Below are 15825 nucleotides of genomic sequence, written 5' to 3'. Positions count from 1 at the left end.
TACATCAGTAAGGATAAAACAATGGAGAAGGAAGGAAGGAAAATAAAAGTAGGAAAGCTAGGTTCAGGTTTGGCTAGAGTATTTGGGATGGAATGACAGCAAGTTCCTATATATTTTCTGCCCTGTGTTGTAAAGGTAAAGGTAAAGGTAAAGGACCTCTGGACGGTTAAGTCCAGTCAAAGGCAACTATCGGGTGCAGTGCTCATCTCGCTTTTCAGGCCGAGGGAGCCAGTGTTTGTCCACAGACAGCTTTCCAGGTCATGTGGCCAGCATGACTAAACTGCTTCTTGCGCAACGGGACACCGTGACGAGTGTCAGAGCACACAGAAACACCATTTACCTTCCTGCCACAGCAGTACCTGTTAATCTACTTGCACTAGTATGTTTTCAAACCATTTAGTTGGCAGAAGCTGGGACAGATAAATGGGAGCTCACCCCGTTGTGTGGATTTGAACCGCCAATCTTCAGACTGGCAAGCGCAAGTGTCTCAGTGGTTTAGACCACAGCGCCAACAGTGTCCTGTGTTGTATATACAATAAACAACTAATATACAACACAGTGCTGTTTTTCTAATAAAATAGGTACCTGAACTCACCATGAACGCCTCTCTTGTTCTCTTATAACAGCGATGCACCCACCTGAGAGGTGCTGGAACTGAGCTCCAGCTGGAAAAAACCCTTGCTGCCATCTTATAAAATATCAGGGCAGTTTACAGCAACATATGATAAAACAATAAAACACAAAACAATATTAAAAAAACCTCTGTTTAAATAATGTATCTTTGTTTAAATAATGTTCCCCACCATGGAGATGAGCAACACTAAATGCCTAACTTTTAGTTGAGGGAAGTTGGGCCTCTGGGGCATGAGGGGCAACTAACATACAGTGCCGTCTTAAGCGCCCCTGTCGCCATGGTGCGCCGGATCTCTCCGGCGCCCTTCCGCCCCGTTTCCCGGGGCGCGGTGGGCGCGGCGCTGCTGCGCAGCGGGCGGGCGGGCAGGCACAGCGCAATCTCTCCGGCGCCCTCCCGCCCCGTTTCCCAGCGCGGTGGGCAGGTGGGCGCCGCGCGCAGCAGACCGGCAGACCGGTCGGCCAGCGGGTGGGCGCAGCTCGCGGCGCCCTCCTGGCGGGCCGGCGCCATGGTGCCCTGCGCCACCGGGGGTCTACGACGAGCCGGCCCTGCTAACATAGCTCCTCGGGATTATCTCAGCTCAGGGCTCAGGCAGTCTGTAAAATATCCAAGATCCAAGTGGTTCAGGCCTTTGTATGTTAACATAAGAGTGTTCAGCCTGGCCTGGTAGCAGATGAGCAGCCAATGGAGATGTTTTAGCAGAAGTGTCACATCATTTGCAGCAGCTGGAGTTTCAGGGCCAAGGGCAGCCTCACACTGCAATAATCTAGTCTCAAGGTTACCAATGCTTGGACTCTACCAGTCAGATCCTCCTGATCCAGATATGGGCACAGCTGGTGTACAAGATGAAGGTACTCCTAGTCAGAGGGCACTTTGGCCTCTAACAGCATAGATGTGCCCACAAGCTACATATTTGCTAGGATTGTACCCTTTGTTGGTCCAACCCACTGACATTAACAGACACTGTTTTTAGGATGCTTCCTAAAATATTTTATAGTAGAGATATGTATGCTATTCAGGGCTCCTCCAGAAGGAAAGGCAGGATATAAAAGCAATACTGTACATAACAACATTAAAATGGTTTCAACTTCTGCTGCTGGGATTGTTTTTTGATGCCTTGGTTTTGGAGATCTTATTTTGTATGCAAAAACACCAATAAAAATTATCATTGTTTGTTGCTCTTTTTAAAGCGTGGGGGGGGGGACTTGGGGGAGGACTTAGCAGGATGGGGGTCAAAGGAGGGCGGTAATTGTGGGTTGTAGGATGGCAAGATTGCCTGCGTCAAATTTGGAACGCTTCAATTTTTACTCAAAACCAGCTGCACAGCCTAAGTAAGAATGTCTGGGAATCAGAGTGAATATCTGCTTGGAGGCTTGGACACATCTCTGTAGAGCCACAGCATGCATTGCTCTGTGCTCTACAGAAAGCTTAGAAGTGATGTGATCCTCACCCAGACTGCTTGCAATGTGCAGTCTTGTTGGTTCTGGTTTTAGGTAGAGCTATTATTCTGGAGCCTGAGGCTCTAATGTGAGAATGTCACACTCAGAGATTTCAACATAGGCTTTCCAGGCAGTTTATATGGAACCATCCCTGCTGCTTTTTCAACAATAGCTGGACATACAAAAGTGTGAGTGTGTGTGTGTGTGTGTGTGTGTGTGTGTGTGTGTGTGTGTGTGTAAACCATTTCAGCAAATTTGAAATATCATCTTAGATCATCCTTCACCAACCTGGTGCCCTCCAGATATTTTGGGCTACTCCCAGTCAGGAAACTTATGGCTGCTGTGCCAAAGTAGCAAAGTGGGAGAGGCAAATGGGAATAAAATGAAAGAATTGGTAAAATGTGGCAATTTCTCAGAAAACTAAGAGATTTTTGCCACGATGGGCATCAGCTGAACGCGGCTGCTATCATTAAGTCCTGCCAGCATGGCACAGATGTATGCCACAAGCACAAATCAGCACTCCACAGCTGTGCATCTGTTCCACTGTTTCAGATTGAGAGAGGTGCCTTTAATGTTGTGTGCATATTCAAAGATGAAGCGCTTGGAGGTGGGACAAAATGGTTGGGAGGACACATTACTATCCCACTTCAGAGAAACATGTCTGAATTGTGCACTCTGCAGTGTGGTCCTTCACTTTGTCTATTTGCCAGTTTAAATATTCATCTGATATAGTTATTTTTAGCCCCAAGTAGGCTCACAAATAACAGAAAATTAAAGAATGAAATTAGTTTAAAAACGAGCAAGCAACAAGCTTGCTAGTCAATACAGGATCAGTACTAAAAACTTACTAAAAAATCAAAAGTTACTTTTGATTACAGATGGCTCTCGGCGGGGTAAGCAGTAAGACAGCAAAAAGGCAATACACAGGATCTAATTGTACAATACTTGGAGGTCATAAAGCATGCCCATACCTCCATCATTATCAATGCTGTCTCCACACATCATTTCCATGACAACGTTGCATCCCATTCCGCTCCAGCCCACCTGGCAGACACAGTGCCATCCATTCTGATCAAGGGTGCATCTTCCATTTCCATAACACAGACCTGGGCAGCCATCTAGGAAGAGAACAATTAAACAAAACTTTATGTATTATCATTGTCCATGATAATTTTTATCAATCAATCAATTTTTTTTACCAATGTGACATATTACCACTCTCCTTGCTATACAACCATTCTGTCATAGCTAAATACTGTTTGTGCAAATGGTCAATAGAGATAAGTATCAACTGAAGGAAAAGTTGTTTTAGAGTTTCTTGAATAGAAGCTTGAAACTAGCACTTAGTAAGGGTGGGTGAATCTCTATTTTAGACAGATTCTCCCGGTTTCTCATTTTCCCAATCTTAAGTTCAGTCCTTCACATTTCCTCATCAGTTTCTGACTATATGTATATGTTCCTCTTGAAAATTCATCTGCATCATGCAGCAAATTTCTCCTTTCAGTCTAGTATATACATTTTTTCACAAGCAGGTTTTCCCTATTACAACACATTTTGTATGTTACTTTCACTATATACAACATTTTTAATATACATTTTTGTACACATTGCCTGGTTGGTTAACTGCCCTGTAAAATTCGGAGAAGTCCGCATGTCAAAGGATAGTTGTATTTCAGATCTTATACTGTTTTGAAAAATGTGAGTTAGGTAGGTTTAAATGTGAACTGCATCAAATTTCTCCTGTATCCCTAATAACATGCAGCCTGATTCTATGCAGGTTTTCCCCATAGTGAGTCCCACTGTACTAAATGAAGCTTGCTCCCAAATAAGTGTGTTCTGATCAGCTTATGGATCACACATGTACTGGTAGGGATGAAGAACAGTTTTGTCTGGTTTACATTTTTAGGCAAACTAACTTGATTCTCACCTCCTGGACTAATGCATGGAAAGGAACGTATTCTTTGGATTTCACACTTCTCTGACTTTGCAATAATGTAGAGCTCTCACCTCAAAGAACATACCAAAATGCATTATAGGATAAAAAAACATTTAGAAATGCATAAACCGAGCAAAAATATTATATAAATATGTATTTTCTTATAAAGTACATATATTAAAGTATTTAAATACAAATTCATGTACGAATTTTCATACAGATTTAAAAAACAAAACATGCAGATTAATATGGAAATTAGACTGAAAGGACTAATGAATAAACATTTGTGAAATTAACACAGACTGGAATAGACTGATCCATTAAAAACCCTGCAGAGAATAACTGCTTTTACCTAACAGCTTATCAAAATTCAAACTTGGTTCAGTGAATTAAATATAACCCTGTTTAGTACACTTAAGAACCCCAGTTCAGTCACGATTGGCTTAACCTTCTCAGGTATCTTTTTATATTTATACCTATAATTTCCTTAGTTTATTGATCCCACAAACTAACAAATTGAAGCATCATATTCTACTTGCACTTTAGATGGTTTGTAACCCTTGTCTTTTGTAACATTCTTTTGGAATTCTCTATTTTTTAAGCGGGTTGGAGAAACCTCAGATCCAGGGGGTAAATGTGGCCAAACAGGTCTCTGTTTGCCCTGCAGGACTCTCTCCACACCACACATCCTCCCCCGCCACAGCTGCGCTCTCTCTCTCTCTCTCTCTCCACACACACACACACACACACGTCATGCTGCACACGCGCCTATAGCACGTTGCCTTATTAATATGTCAGTGAACCCTGATAATGCATTTTGCTTGCCTGGGTAGAAGAGAGAAGGGGGTGTTCATAAACTAACATACTGCACAAAACTAAAATTTGCATTTGTTGCTCTGCCTCTACCCACCATTGGCAGAAAGGAATCATAGAACTGTAGAGCTGGAAGGGACAACAAGGGTCATCAAGTCCCAACCCAATGCTTTTCCCCCTAGAAAAATAGGTGCTGGTACTCAGCATTTAGGGACGCGGATGGCGCTGTGGGTTAAACCACAGAGCCTGGGGCTTGCCGATCAGAAGGTCGGCGGTTCGAATCCCCGCGACGAGGTGAGATCCCATTGCTCGGTTCCAGCTCCTGCCAACCTAGCAGTTCAAAAGCACGTAAAAGTGCAAGTAGATAAATAGGTACCGCTACAGCGGGAAGATAAACGGCATTTATGTGTGCTGCTCTGGTTCACCAGAAGCAGCTTTGTCATGCTGGCCACATGACCTGGAAGCTGTATACTGGCTCCCTCGGCCAATAACGCGAGATGAGTGCCGCAACCCCAGAGTCGGTCACGACTGGACCTAATGTTCAGGGGTCCCTTGAACAACTCACCATAAAGTTGTTACAGTAAGTGTCACACTTAACAACAACAACAACAGCAACAGCAACAACAACTACAAAAGTTGCCAGTATCACGTACCCTTGAGTACCCCCTGGAAAAAAAGCACTGTCCCAACCCATGCAATGTATGAATATTTCGCTCAATGTTGGGTTCAAAACCACATCCCTCAGATTAGGAGTCTCATGCTCTGCTGAGTTATCCCAGCACATATGCAGCCCTCAGGCTGAAAAAGCTTCTCTGTCCCTGCTTTTAAGTATGCCAAAATAACTGCAACCTTGCAGTCCAGTCCTTTGTGTGTTTACACTGAAGTAAGTCCCGCTATGTTCAATGAGGTGTGTGCGTGTTTTAAAACTGCAGCCTTAATGGGTATAAATGGTTTGGATTCACTCTCTTTCTATGACATGCTCATCACAGCTTGAGTTTCAGCCAGCAGATGTGTTCAACAGAGCTTGCCTGCAGCATTCTGAAGCTGCTTAATTATGTTCTATTGATTGGTGAGCCTGAGTATTGGCAATAAGCTCTGAGCCAGCAGCTGTGTATGGGGGCTGGCAGGCGGGGCGGGGGCACACCAAGTTCTCAGCATTCATACTGCACTCCTAACATCCCTTAGCAAGGCAGACAGAATTATCTGTAGCTGTAGAAATTCAAACAACTGGCTTAAGAAGAACTCTGTCAAATAAGAATCAATAGGTCCACCACAAGACTCCTGTTAGAAGACTATGAAACTATGAAATTAGAGACTAGCAATGGACTGGGTGTGGGGAAGGAAAATATCGAAAAGGCTGTCTTCATCCCTACCAAGCTTCTTGAATACTAAGATCTGCGGAAGGGGCTTTCTTGGTACTTAGGTCACCCACATAAGTGTGCGGGAATGTCCTTCAAGAGATAACTTTCTCTCTGGCAGCTGGGGATCCAAGAAGGCAGTGATTTCCATTCCAATGTTCATTTTTCACCATCATAGAATCATAGAGTTGGAAGAGACCACAAGGGCCATCCAGTCCAACCCTCTGCCAAGCAGGAAAACCATCAAAGCATACTTGACATATGCCTGTCAAGCCTCTGCTTAAAGACCTCCAAAGAAGGAGACTCCACCACACTCCTTGGTAGCAAATTCCACTGCCGAACAGCTCTTACTGTCAGGAAATTCTTCCTAATGTTTAGGTGGAATCTTCTTTCTTGTAGTTTGAATCCATTGCTCCGTGTCCGCTTCTCTGGAGCAGCAGAAAACAATCTTTCTCCCTCCTCCATATGACATCCTTTCATATATTTGAACATGGCTATCATATCACCCCTTAACCTTCTCTTCTCCAGGCTAAACATACCCAGCTCCCTAAGCCGTTCCTCATAAGGCATTGTTTCCAGGCCTTTGACCATTTTGGTTGCCCTCCTCTGGACACGTTCCAGCTTGTCAGTATCCTTCTTGAACTGTGGTGCCCAGAACTGGACACAGTACTCCAGGTGAGGTCTGACCAGAGCAGAATACAGTGGTACTATTACTTCCCTAGATCTAGATGCTATATTCCTATTGATGTAGCCCAGAATTGCATTGGCTTTTTTAGCTGCTGCATTACACTGCTGACTCATGTCAAGTTTGTGGTCTACCAAGACTCCTAGATCCTTTTCACATGTACTGCTCTCAAGCCAGGTGCCACCCATCCTGTATTTGTGCCTTTCATTTTTTCTGCCCAAGTGTAGTACCTTACATTTCTCCTTGTTAAAATTCATCTTGTTTGCTTTGGCCCAGTTGTCTAATCTGTTAAGGTCATTTTGAAGTGTGATCCTGTCCTCTGGGATATTAGCCACCGCTCCCAATTTGGTGTCGTCTGCAAACTTGCTCAGCATGCCCTGAAGCAAGTCATGAATCCAAGTCATTGATAAAGATGTTGAATAAGACTGGGCCCAAGACAGAACCCTGTGGCACCCCACTAGTCACTACTCTCCAGGATGAGAGTATCATCAACACTGTTTCTATTCTGCTACGGTTCACTTTCCAACAAATACTGTCATTTGTCTTGCACTATTTAACTATTTATGTAACTTACATTCATTTCAGTGTAAACATCAAAGCAATGTGGAAAAAAGGCATTCACAACACACTGAAAAACAATGATATGAACAAATGCAAATTCCATTCACTTAACTGATTTCTGTTCCCAACCACAGACAAACATGTGAACTGTATACAGGTAGGTAGCCGTGTTGGTCTGGATCGAAGTAAAATAAAAAAATTCCTTCAGTAGCACCTTAAAGACCAACTAAGTTTTTATTTTGGTATGAGCTTTCGTGTGCATGCACACTTCTTCAGAACTGTGAACTGTAGTGATTTCTGCCTCATTTTCTGTTTTGTTAGAAGTCACCAACATCCATAGAGGCAGCCCCTAAGCTGTGTAAGTCCTTCTCCACTGAGGGCCTGTTTCATCTTCATTGTACAGCACTTGCCGTAAACTGAATTTACTTCTTTATCCTGGCCTTTGTCAATTAAGATCTTTTGTTTTGTGGTACCCACCTTTTATTGGATGTATACTGCTGCGTTCCATTTGGAATGATTGACTTGTTTTTATTATTGTTAACAGTTTTATGTTTTATAACTTTATACTCCTTTGCTGTAAGTCACCCTGCGACCTTATGGTGAAGGGGGGCAAGTAAGCTTATAAATAAAAAGAAATGAGTAGGGAATGGAGCCATCAACATTTTTGAATCACATGCTTTTAACTATCCTAAACCTTACACCCATCAACAGAGTTATACCTCAGGCTTGGCAGACTTGAATCACAGGGAGACCCAGGCAAAAGAAGGAGACAGACTACAAACATATGTTTCCCCAAATGGTTTGCATTTTCTCCTTTTTCTTTTCAAGCTCACTCCTTAACAGCTTCCCTCCAACAAGTCATGAGCATAACATAGAAGAAAACAGAACCATTTGTGTACCTAAATGAAAACACATAAACCTTTCAGTATTAATTTGCCATCTGTTGATTAAGATGAAGTGCCTCCACTTTACTGAAAATAGGTCGTTTTCCTACCTTTGTGAATGGATGATATCATTAATTTCATCTTGTTATCTCAATGACCATTAGAAAAAAGGTTTCCAGCAGTAACATTGTGTGAAATAAATAAACTGCAGTTATTTTTAATAGTTATTGTTATCTGTCCAGGAGTGTTTCATTGTCTTTTGCAACATGGACTGTTCTCATGAATTGAATAGCAAAATATGATGGCTCTGATCCAACTATATATGTGGCATAGCAGCTGGCCGCTATGTGTGCAGTCCCATCTACTTGGAATCAGTACTGAGTTGCAGCATGGCCTTGGTGACATGCTGGAGTTAAATAAAGTTAATGCCTCCAACCCCTTAAGTATGAATGTCAGGGTTTTTTTTGTGGATGTTTGGAAGCATCAAAGACACAGTAGATGCAAGTTTTAATAAAACGTGGGATAGAATTATCTGAAAATCCTGATGTAGATATTAACCACATGAATTTTTTCTGATCCCTGTTTTGCTTCTTAATCTCAGCAAGAAGCAGTACCCTTTTGCTTAAAACATATATGCAAAATTCAAGTATAGTATATGCATTAGTATATGCATTATTGTACAAATATTACATGCATGCTATACGCTTATACATTCCAAGTTTCCTAAGCTAGTATTTCAAACATATACATGCACACATGTATATAATTGTATAATGATATGTAAGTTTTAATTTGTTTCTAAAATTGTGCCGTAGAAATATAGTACAGCATGGGGTTTGCCTCTTTTATACATATTATGCATGTAACATACACATGTAAGTTTACATGTAATTAGTTATGCCTGGTGTAAGGTAGCCTCTGAATGACCCCAACAGAATGTCCCCACATTCTACTCATGAAATGACTGAGCACATGAAGGTGGAGCGGGATCATGCCTCCTTGCTCGATCCATGAAGTTTCCACACCTACTGGGATCCAATTCCTACAGGCATATGCTTCTCTCTGTTCTGCAATCAATCCAGAGAAGTGAGATCCTGCTCTCCCGCATCAGTTGGGCTTTCTCTGGTTGTTGAAAAGCCCCCCCCCCTTCAGTAGCTGCTCAGTGCTGTGATTTAATATTTTACTGTATTTTGCTTTTTTTTTGCATTTCTTTAGATTTTAGCTTTGTGTTTTTATAGTTGCATTCTTTCCTGCAAGGTGCTTAGAGATTTTTGTTACACAGTCTGTACACTGCATAAATGAAGAAATAAATTATTTAATCAATGCATATGAACACAGGAGCCAGCTCCTAGGGGCTGAGGTCCCTTTGCCCCCCCCTAAAATATTTGAGGGTGCTGGTCCCCCCCCCAAAAACTGATGGGCATTGCCATTTAAATGGTGTGCGTGTGCCACATCTTATGATCAGTTTATGTGAGGCGGGGCTTACCTACCTACCCACCCATCCCAATATTTTATTCAAGTTGGCACCCTTGCATGCGAACATAAAAAGAGATCATACCAGAAAGAAGTCCTTTTAGTCCAGCATCCTGCTGTTGCCAAACAGATGCCTGGATTAATTATAGCTGGATTTTTTATTTAAAATGTAACCAAGAGCACAACAAAGAAAAGTTTAGGGTTTTTGTTTTTGCTGGTGTTCAAAGGAAATTCAGTAATCAAACAGAAAATATGCCTGCAAGTGAATTAAGAAGGAGCCAGTGTATTTAAAAAGAGCTGGTATCTGGCCAACTTGTTTCTATAAATGCAGGCACCCAAGTCTCCTGCATCCAATTAAAACCTTTATGGATTTAAAACAACAACAACTTTGGGAACATCTAGATGACATTTTGCCAAGGCTACACTATTAAATGTCTTGGAGAAAATGTATCATTTTTCATTAAAATTGAACAGTAACATTTCCACAGCTGAGCAATGACTTCTGAACAGAGCTGTGAGTTCTAGATTCTTATTAGGAATATCATTAGAAATTAGCCTTGGGGTAGAGGAGAAGGAGAGAAAGGGACGTCGTTAATAACTAGCACAATATTTAAATCCTGTAAAGTGAAGGGACAGAATATAGGAATTATTTAAACTGTCTGATGGTTTTGGTCTCACAGAGCTTCTATTAAATGAAACCAAAATGGGATGTATGTTTTCTAATGGTTATGTCAGTATTATTTCACACAGAATCCGTGAAAAGGAACTCAATTAGGGCGAGCAGAAGCGAAATAGAATGGTGCTCTTGTGCCTTCGGTAGTTTTGTAGAAGGGAAAATTCCAGTAAATGACTTTTCCAGCCCTATTAATTAGGGTGGCCACTTAGCAATGGAATCTCCAACGTTTTTCGGTCAGTGGGCGCATTTGGAATTTGGAGAGAGTACCATGGCAGCCCTGTTCAGGGAAGCTTTTAATGTCTGATGGATTTCTGTATTTTAATATTTTGTTGGAAGCCGCCCAGAGTGGCTGGGGAAACCCGGCCAGATGGGCGGGGTATAAACAATATATTATTATTATTATTATTATTATTATTATTATTATTATTATTGGTGCCCGTCACAAAATGGCTGCCACTTTGAGAAGAGTAGAAAAAGAGACAAGTGCCAGCATCAGCCACAGAAGCACTTGCTCTCAAGAGGAAAGTACTTTGTCCAGAATGGAAGAGAGGGAAGGTGTCCAACCTTAGCAGCCAACAAAATGTGGGAATGTTTAAGGAAGAATAGGGAAAACCCAAATTTAGCAAGGAGCTCAGTAAGTCTTTTTCAACAAAGACTTATTGAGACCTTTTGTGGGCACCACAGGATGTAGTGGTGGGCACCCTGGTTTCCATAGACACTATGTCCCTTAGCTTTGTATTACCAAAAAAGGGGCTATGCACCACTGAAAACGTAATTTTTTAAAACAAAACAAAATGTATCCCAATTTGCATATATTGTGTGGAGGACTCCCTGGTCCTGAATGGGGTAACTGTGCCCCTGAAGGACCAGATGTGCAGCCTGGGAGTCATTTTGGACTCACAGCTGTGCATGGAGGCGCAGGTCAATTCTGTGTCCAGGGCAGCTGTCTATCAGCTCCATCTGGTACGCAGGCTGAGACCCTACCTGCCTGCAGTCTGTCTCGCCAGAGTGGTACATGCTCTAGTTATCTCCCACTTGGATTACTGCAATGCGCTCTACGTGGGGCTACCTTTGAAGGTGACCCAGAAACTACAACTAATCCAGAATGCGGCAGCTAGACTGGTGACTGGGAGCGGCAGCCAAGACCACATAACACCAGTCTTGAAAGATCTACATTGGCTCCCAGTACGTTTCTGAGCACAGTTCAAAGTGTTGGTGCTGACCTTTAAAGCCCTAAATGGCCTCGGTCCAGTATACCTGAAGGGGCGTCTCCACCCCCATCGTTCTGCCCGGACACTGAGGTCCAGTACCGAGGGCCTTCTGGCGGTTCCCTCGTTGCGAGAAGCCAAAGTTGCAGGGAACCAGGCAGAGGGCCTTCTCGGTGGTGGTGCCCACACTGTGGAACGCCCTCCCATCATATGTCAAAGAGAAAAACAGCTACCAGATTTTTAGAAGACATCTGAAGGCAGCCCTGTTTAGGGAGGCTTTTAATGTTTAATTGATTATTTTATTTCATTTTTCTGTTGGAAGCCGCCCAGAGTGGCTGGGGTATAAATAATAAATTATATTATTATTATTATCATTACTAGTGGAATTCAGCCCGTTTAAAAACGGGCGCTAGAACGCTGCTCTCGTGCAGCGCCGGCATGGGACGGAGCTTCGGAGGTCTCCGAAGCCCCGTCTCATGTGGGAGGTGCGCAGCGAGGCGGCGGGGGGGGGAGAAGCGCTCCTCCCCCCCGCCGCCTCGCCACGCAGCGCCGGCATGGGACGGAGCTTCAGAGAAGGTCTCCGAAGCCCCGTCTCATGCGGGAGGTGCACGGCGAGGCGGCGGGGGGAGAAGCACTTCTCCCGCCCCGCCCCCGCCCCCTCGCTGCGCACCTCCCACATGAGACGGGGCTTCGGAGAAGGTCTCCGAAGCCCCGTCCCATGTCGGCGCTGCGTGGCGAGGCGGGGGGGAGGAGCACTTCTCCCCCCCCCCGCCTTGCCGCGCACCTCCTGCATGAGACGGGGCTTCGGAGACCTTCTCCGGAACTCCATCACATGCCGGCGCTGCGTGGCGAGGCGGCGGGGGGAGGAGTGCTCCCCCCGCCGCCTCACCGCGCACCTCCCGCATGAGACGGGGCTTCGGAGACCTTCTCTGAAGCTCTGTCCCATGCCGGCGCTGCGTGGCGAGGCGGCGGGGGGGGGAGGAGCGCTTCTCCCGGATTCCACAGGCTCCTCACACAAATTCTCCCATAGTTGACCTGGTGTTATAGCTAAGAGTTCTAGTAATGTTTAATTTGGGCACCTCCCCTGGATTGTACTGGGGAAGAAAATACTACCATACCTTGTCTTCTGGTTACTCTCCCCAAAGGGAAAAATAGCTCACTCTATCTTCAGGCAGCATTTCATCTATAATCAGCTACTGGAGTCACTGCAGAGCTGGCTGGCAGGGTCTGCAAGGGAGTTTCCCTCCCCAAAGGGAATATATAAGGGGTGGGAGAGGCAAATAACATGTATTTCCAAGAGGAATTTATTTCATAAAACATTGCTTGAGATACTTTTGCCTCTTCTTAACACCATCTCCCTGCCAGGTGGATTACCAGCAACTGGACTAGGTTACAGCACTGCAATTATCTTTCCTGGTCTCTTCTGTGGAGCAGAAAAACTGTTCCAATGTTTAATTTCAACAAATATGTTGCCTTTATTCCTCCTGGCTATGGTGTTTCATCCTCTTTGCGCCAGGCACAACCTAGACCTACTTGTAGCGTAACAAGGCTCTGTTCAGTCATGGCTCAGTAGTCAACTTCATCTGGTCTTTCATTTGCTTCCAATGTCACAATTTTCAGACATTTTCTTTCACCAGTTCTAAAATGTTTGGACTAGTGACACTATCAGTATGCAGAGCACAATCTATCATTGTGTACATTTAGTATAAACTACTGAACTTTATTTTGATTGGTTTTGTATGTTTGTAGCATATTTTATTATACAACTGTACACCACCTTGAAATGCATGCATACAGGCAATCGACATAAATATCGTAATAAAAAATAAACTAAAACCAGTATGAGCTAAATGTACCATATTTGCAGGGATGTGTGTTGTCTTGCTACCTGTCAAATGTTATTCTGAATTATCCAGTTGTCTGTTTAATCCCAACCTGAATGTGTGTGTGTACCCAAAGTCCAAAAGCAGTTTTCAGCAATAAAAATATAGACAGAAACCAGATACAATAATATAAAAAAAACCAAGCAGTACGAACAAAGGCAACCTAACACCCAATAGTAGGCTGAGCAAATCATCAAAAAGCCGGGAAGTTGACTAGGTGACAGAAGACCAACAACAGCATTACTGTCCATGCATCTAGGGGGAGAGATTTCCAAAGTCAGTGTGCAAACACAGCACAATTTCCCCAGCCCAACATAGTGTGTGATACAAGGTGAGGGAGTTTAAGCACGCACATAATTAACATATTTATTTATTTAATAATTTTTTATACTGCTTGATTGTAGGAAAAAACCTCAGTGGTACGCACCCAACTCACCAATGGTGCAATGGTCCCCTTCCCATCCAGGGCTGCATTCACACTTTCCATCTTTGCATTGCCCATGTTCAGTGCAGTGAGAAGTACATGTGCGCTCCTCGCATGTTGGGCCTACCCAGCCTTCTTCACACTGGCAGGCTCCTCTTGCACAAACACCATGGCTGCCACAATCCAGTACGCAGAGTTCTTTGAAAACAGAAAGTAGCAGACCCAGTTAATTTAAGAAAGGAATAACAATGAAAGATTAATGTTCACACCTGCATTTTCTTGAAAGTGAGGCGAAGTTTGTTCAATGGGGTGGGTGTTTTGGTTCCCAAACCACAGATGCTCTTACAGGGGAGCAATAAAGTTTTATTTAAGGCCTGCAATGGTCAGGCTACAGGTTCAGAACACCAAAGGGTAAACTAGAGAACAACAACCAGGGGGTCTGAGACCAGGCAAAAGCTACAAAGATGTCTTGACAAATGGGCATGTCCCTTCCAATTGCTGTGAAAGGAGAGGCATGTCATGCTCACTTGTGAGACCCTCCCTTTGAGACAGGTGTTCTTAGAAGCAGACATTACTGCAAAAGGAATACAGTATGGGTCAGTTCCCAGTAGTGGAGGTGGTGCTCGTTCCTTGGTGACAGGATGGAGGTTGGCCCTCTGGCTCCACCTTTTGCTATCCTGTCTTCCCTCCTGGCAGGTTGAAACCCTCCCCCCACTGCTAATGAATCCCCTTGCAACCTGGATGGGGCACAACCGGGAACCAGTGAGATATCTCCCCTTCCTCCAGCCCCTAGATGTAATGGAGTGGAAGCCTTACGCTCCCTCTCTGGCCTCTCCCTGCAAGGAGTGTCCTCCTCCTTCTGTTCCTCACCTGATAGCAATTGCCACTGCAGCCCTGAGCCACTTGGGAGATCGGGGCTCATTAAATTGGGAAAGATATTCTCAAACATACACACATACATGATTGCACAATATACTATATATAATTCCACAATCCTTTGGACCACACTTCTGAAATAGCACCTAGCTCATTGGACATAGGAAGCACATAGGGAAGGTTTGGGAGGGATTACTTTGAAGCAATAATAAATCTAAAGGATAAAAGCTTTATTGTCTGACAGTTTTGAATCCACTAGGAGGTTATTTTCAGAAGGGTTGGGAAGGTGAGCTTGTAAAGATCCCTGGGTCCCACTGCAACTCTGGATTTCTCTTAGGAATCCCTAAATAGGTCTGAACCTAGAAAATAATAACTCAAAACTAAAGCTACCAGCCAAATCCTCTTTATTCCGTCAGTCAGAAAAGAAATGCATGACAATATGGGCTTCCACATTCTTGAGTCTGTAGGATGAGTACAAGGCAATTTTGTTATCAGGAAACTGGCTGTTCTGATTGTCATACCAGGAGGTGCAAACATCATTATGGTTGACAAAAGCCTTTTTCTTCCTTCACCTATGATGTGAATTATTGTTCTTATGGTCCTAGCATTTGGCTGTGTTCCAGAGTTGAAAAGAAGTCTCTTTTTCTTACATTTACCTAGGTTTTGGTTTTTTAGTTGTTATTATTATTATTAGTAATATTGTCTCCTGAGAAATCTCTATGTGGGACAAGAAGCTACAGTTAAAACTGGATATGGAACAACTGATTGGTTCAAAATTGGGAAAGGAGTATGACAAGGCTGTATATTGTCTCCCTGCTTATTTAACTTATATGCAGAATTCATCATGCAAAAGGCTGGACTGGATGAATCCCAAGCCGGAATTAAGATCGCTGGAAGCAATATCAACAACCTCAGATATGCAGATGACACAACCTTGATGGCAGAAAGTGAGGAGGAATTAAAGAACCTTTTAATGAG

General features: G+C 43.5%; 1 protein-coding gene across 3 annotated transcripts in view; it reads right to left on the bottom strand.

The window, feature by feature from the left end:
- The window catches only part of TENM1 (teneurin transmembrane protein 1), a 375340-nt gene that overhangs the window by 118593 nt on the left and 240922 nt on the right, over positions 1–15825 (bottom strand). For 2 of the 3 annotated variants that reach the window (XM_060270164.1, XM_060270165.1), the window contains exons 13-14: positions 13975–14169; positions 3042–3188 (exon numbers count right to left, since the gene is read on the bottom strand). In XM_060270164.1, the coding sequence (XP_060126147.1) occupies positions 3042–3188; positions 13975–14169 (342 nt within the window). The remainder of the gene's footprint in view (positions 1–3041; positions 3189–13974; positions 14170–15825) is intronic. The other variant, XM_060270166.1, reaches the window with a different exon arrangement.

The sequence above is a fragment of the Zootoca vivipara genome, chromosome Z (assembly GCF_963506605.1).
Source record: "Zootoca vivipara chromosome Z, rZooViv1.1, whole genome shotgun sequence".
Lineage (NCBI taxonomy): Eukaryota > Metazoa > Chordata > Lepidosauria > Squamata > Lacertidae > Zootoca > Zootoca vivipara.
This window is presented reverse-complemented; position numbering and strand designations above follow the sequence as displayed.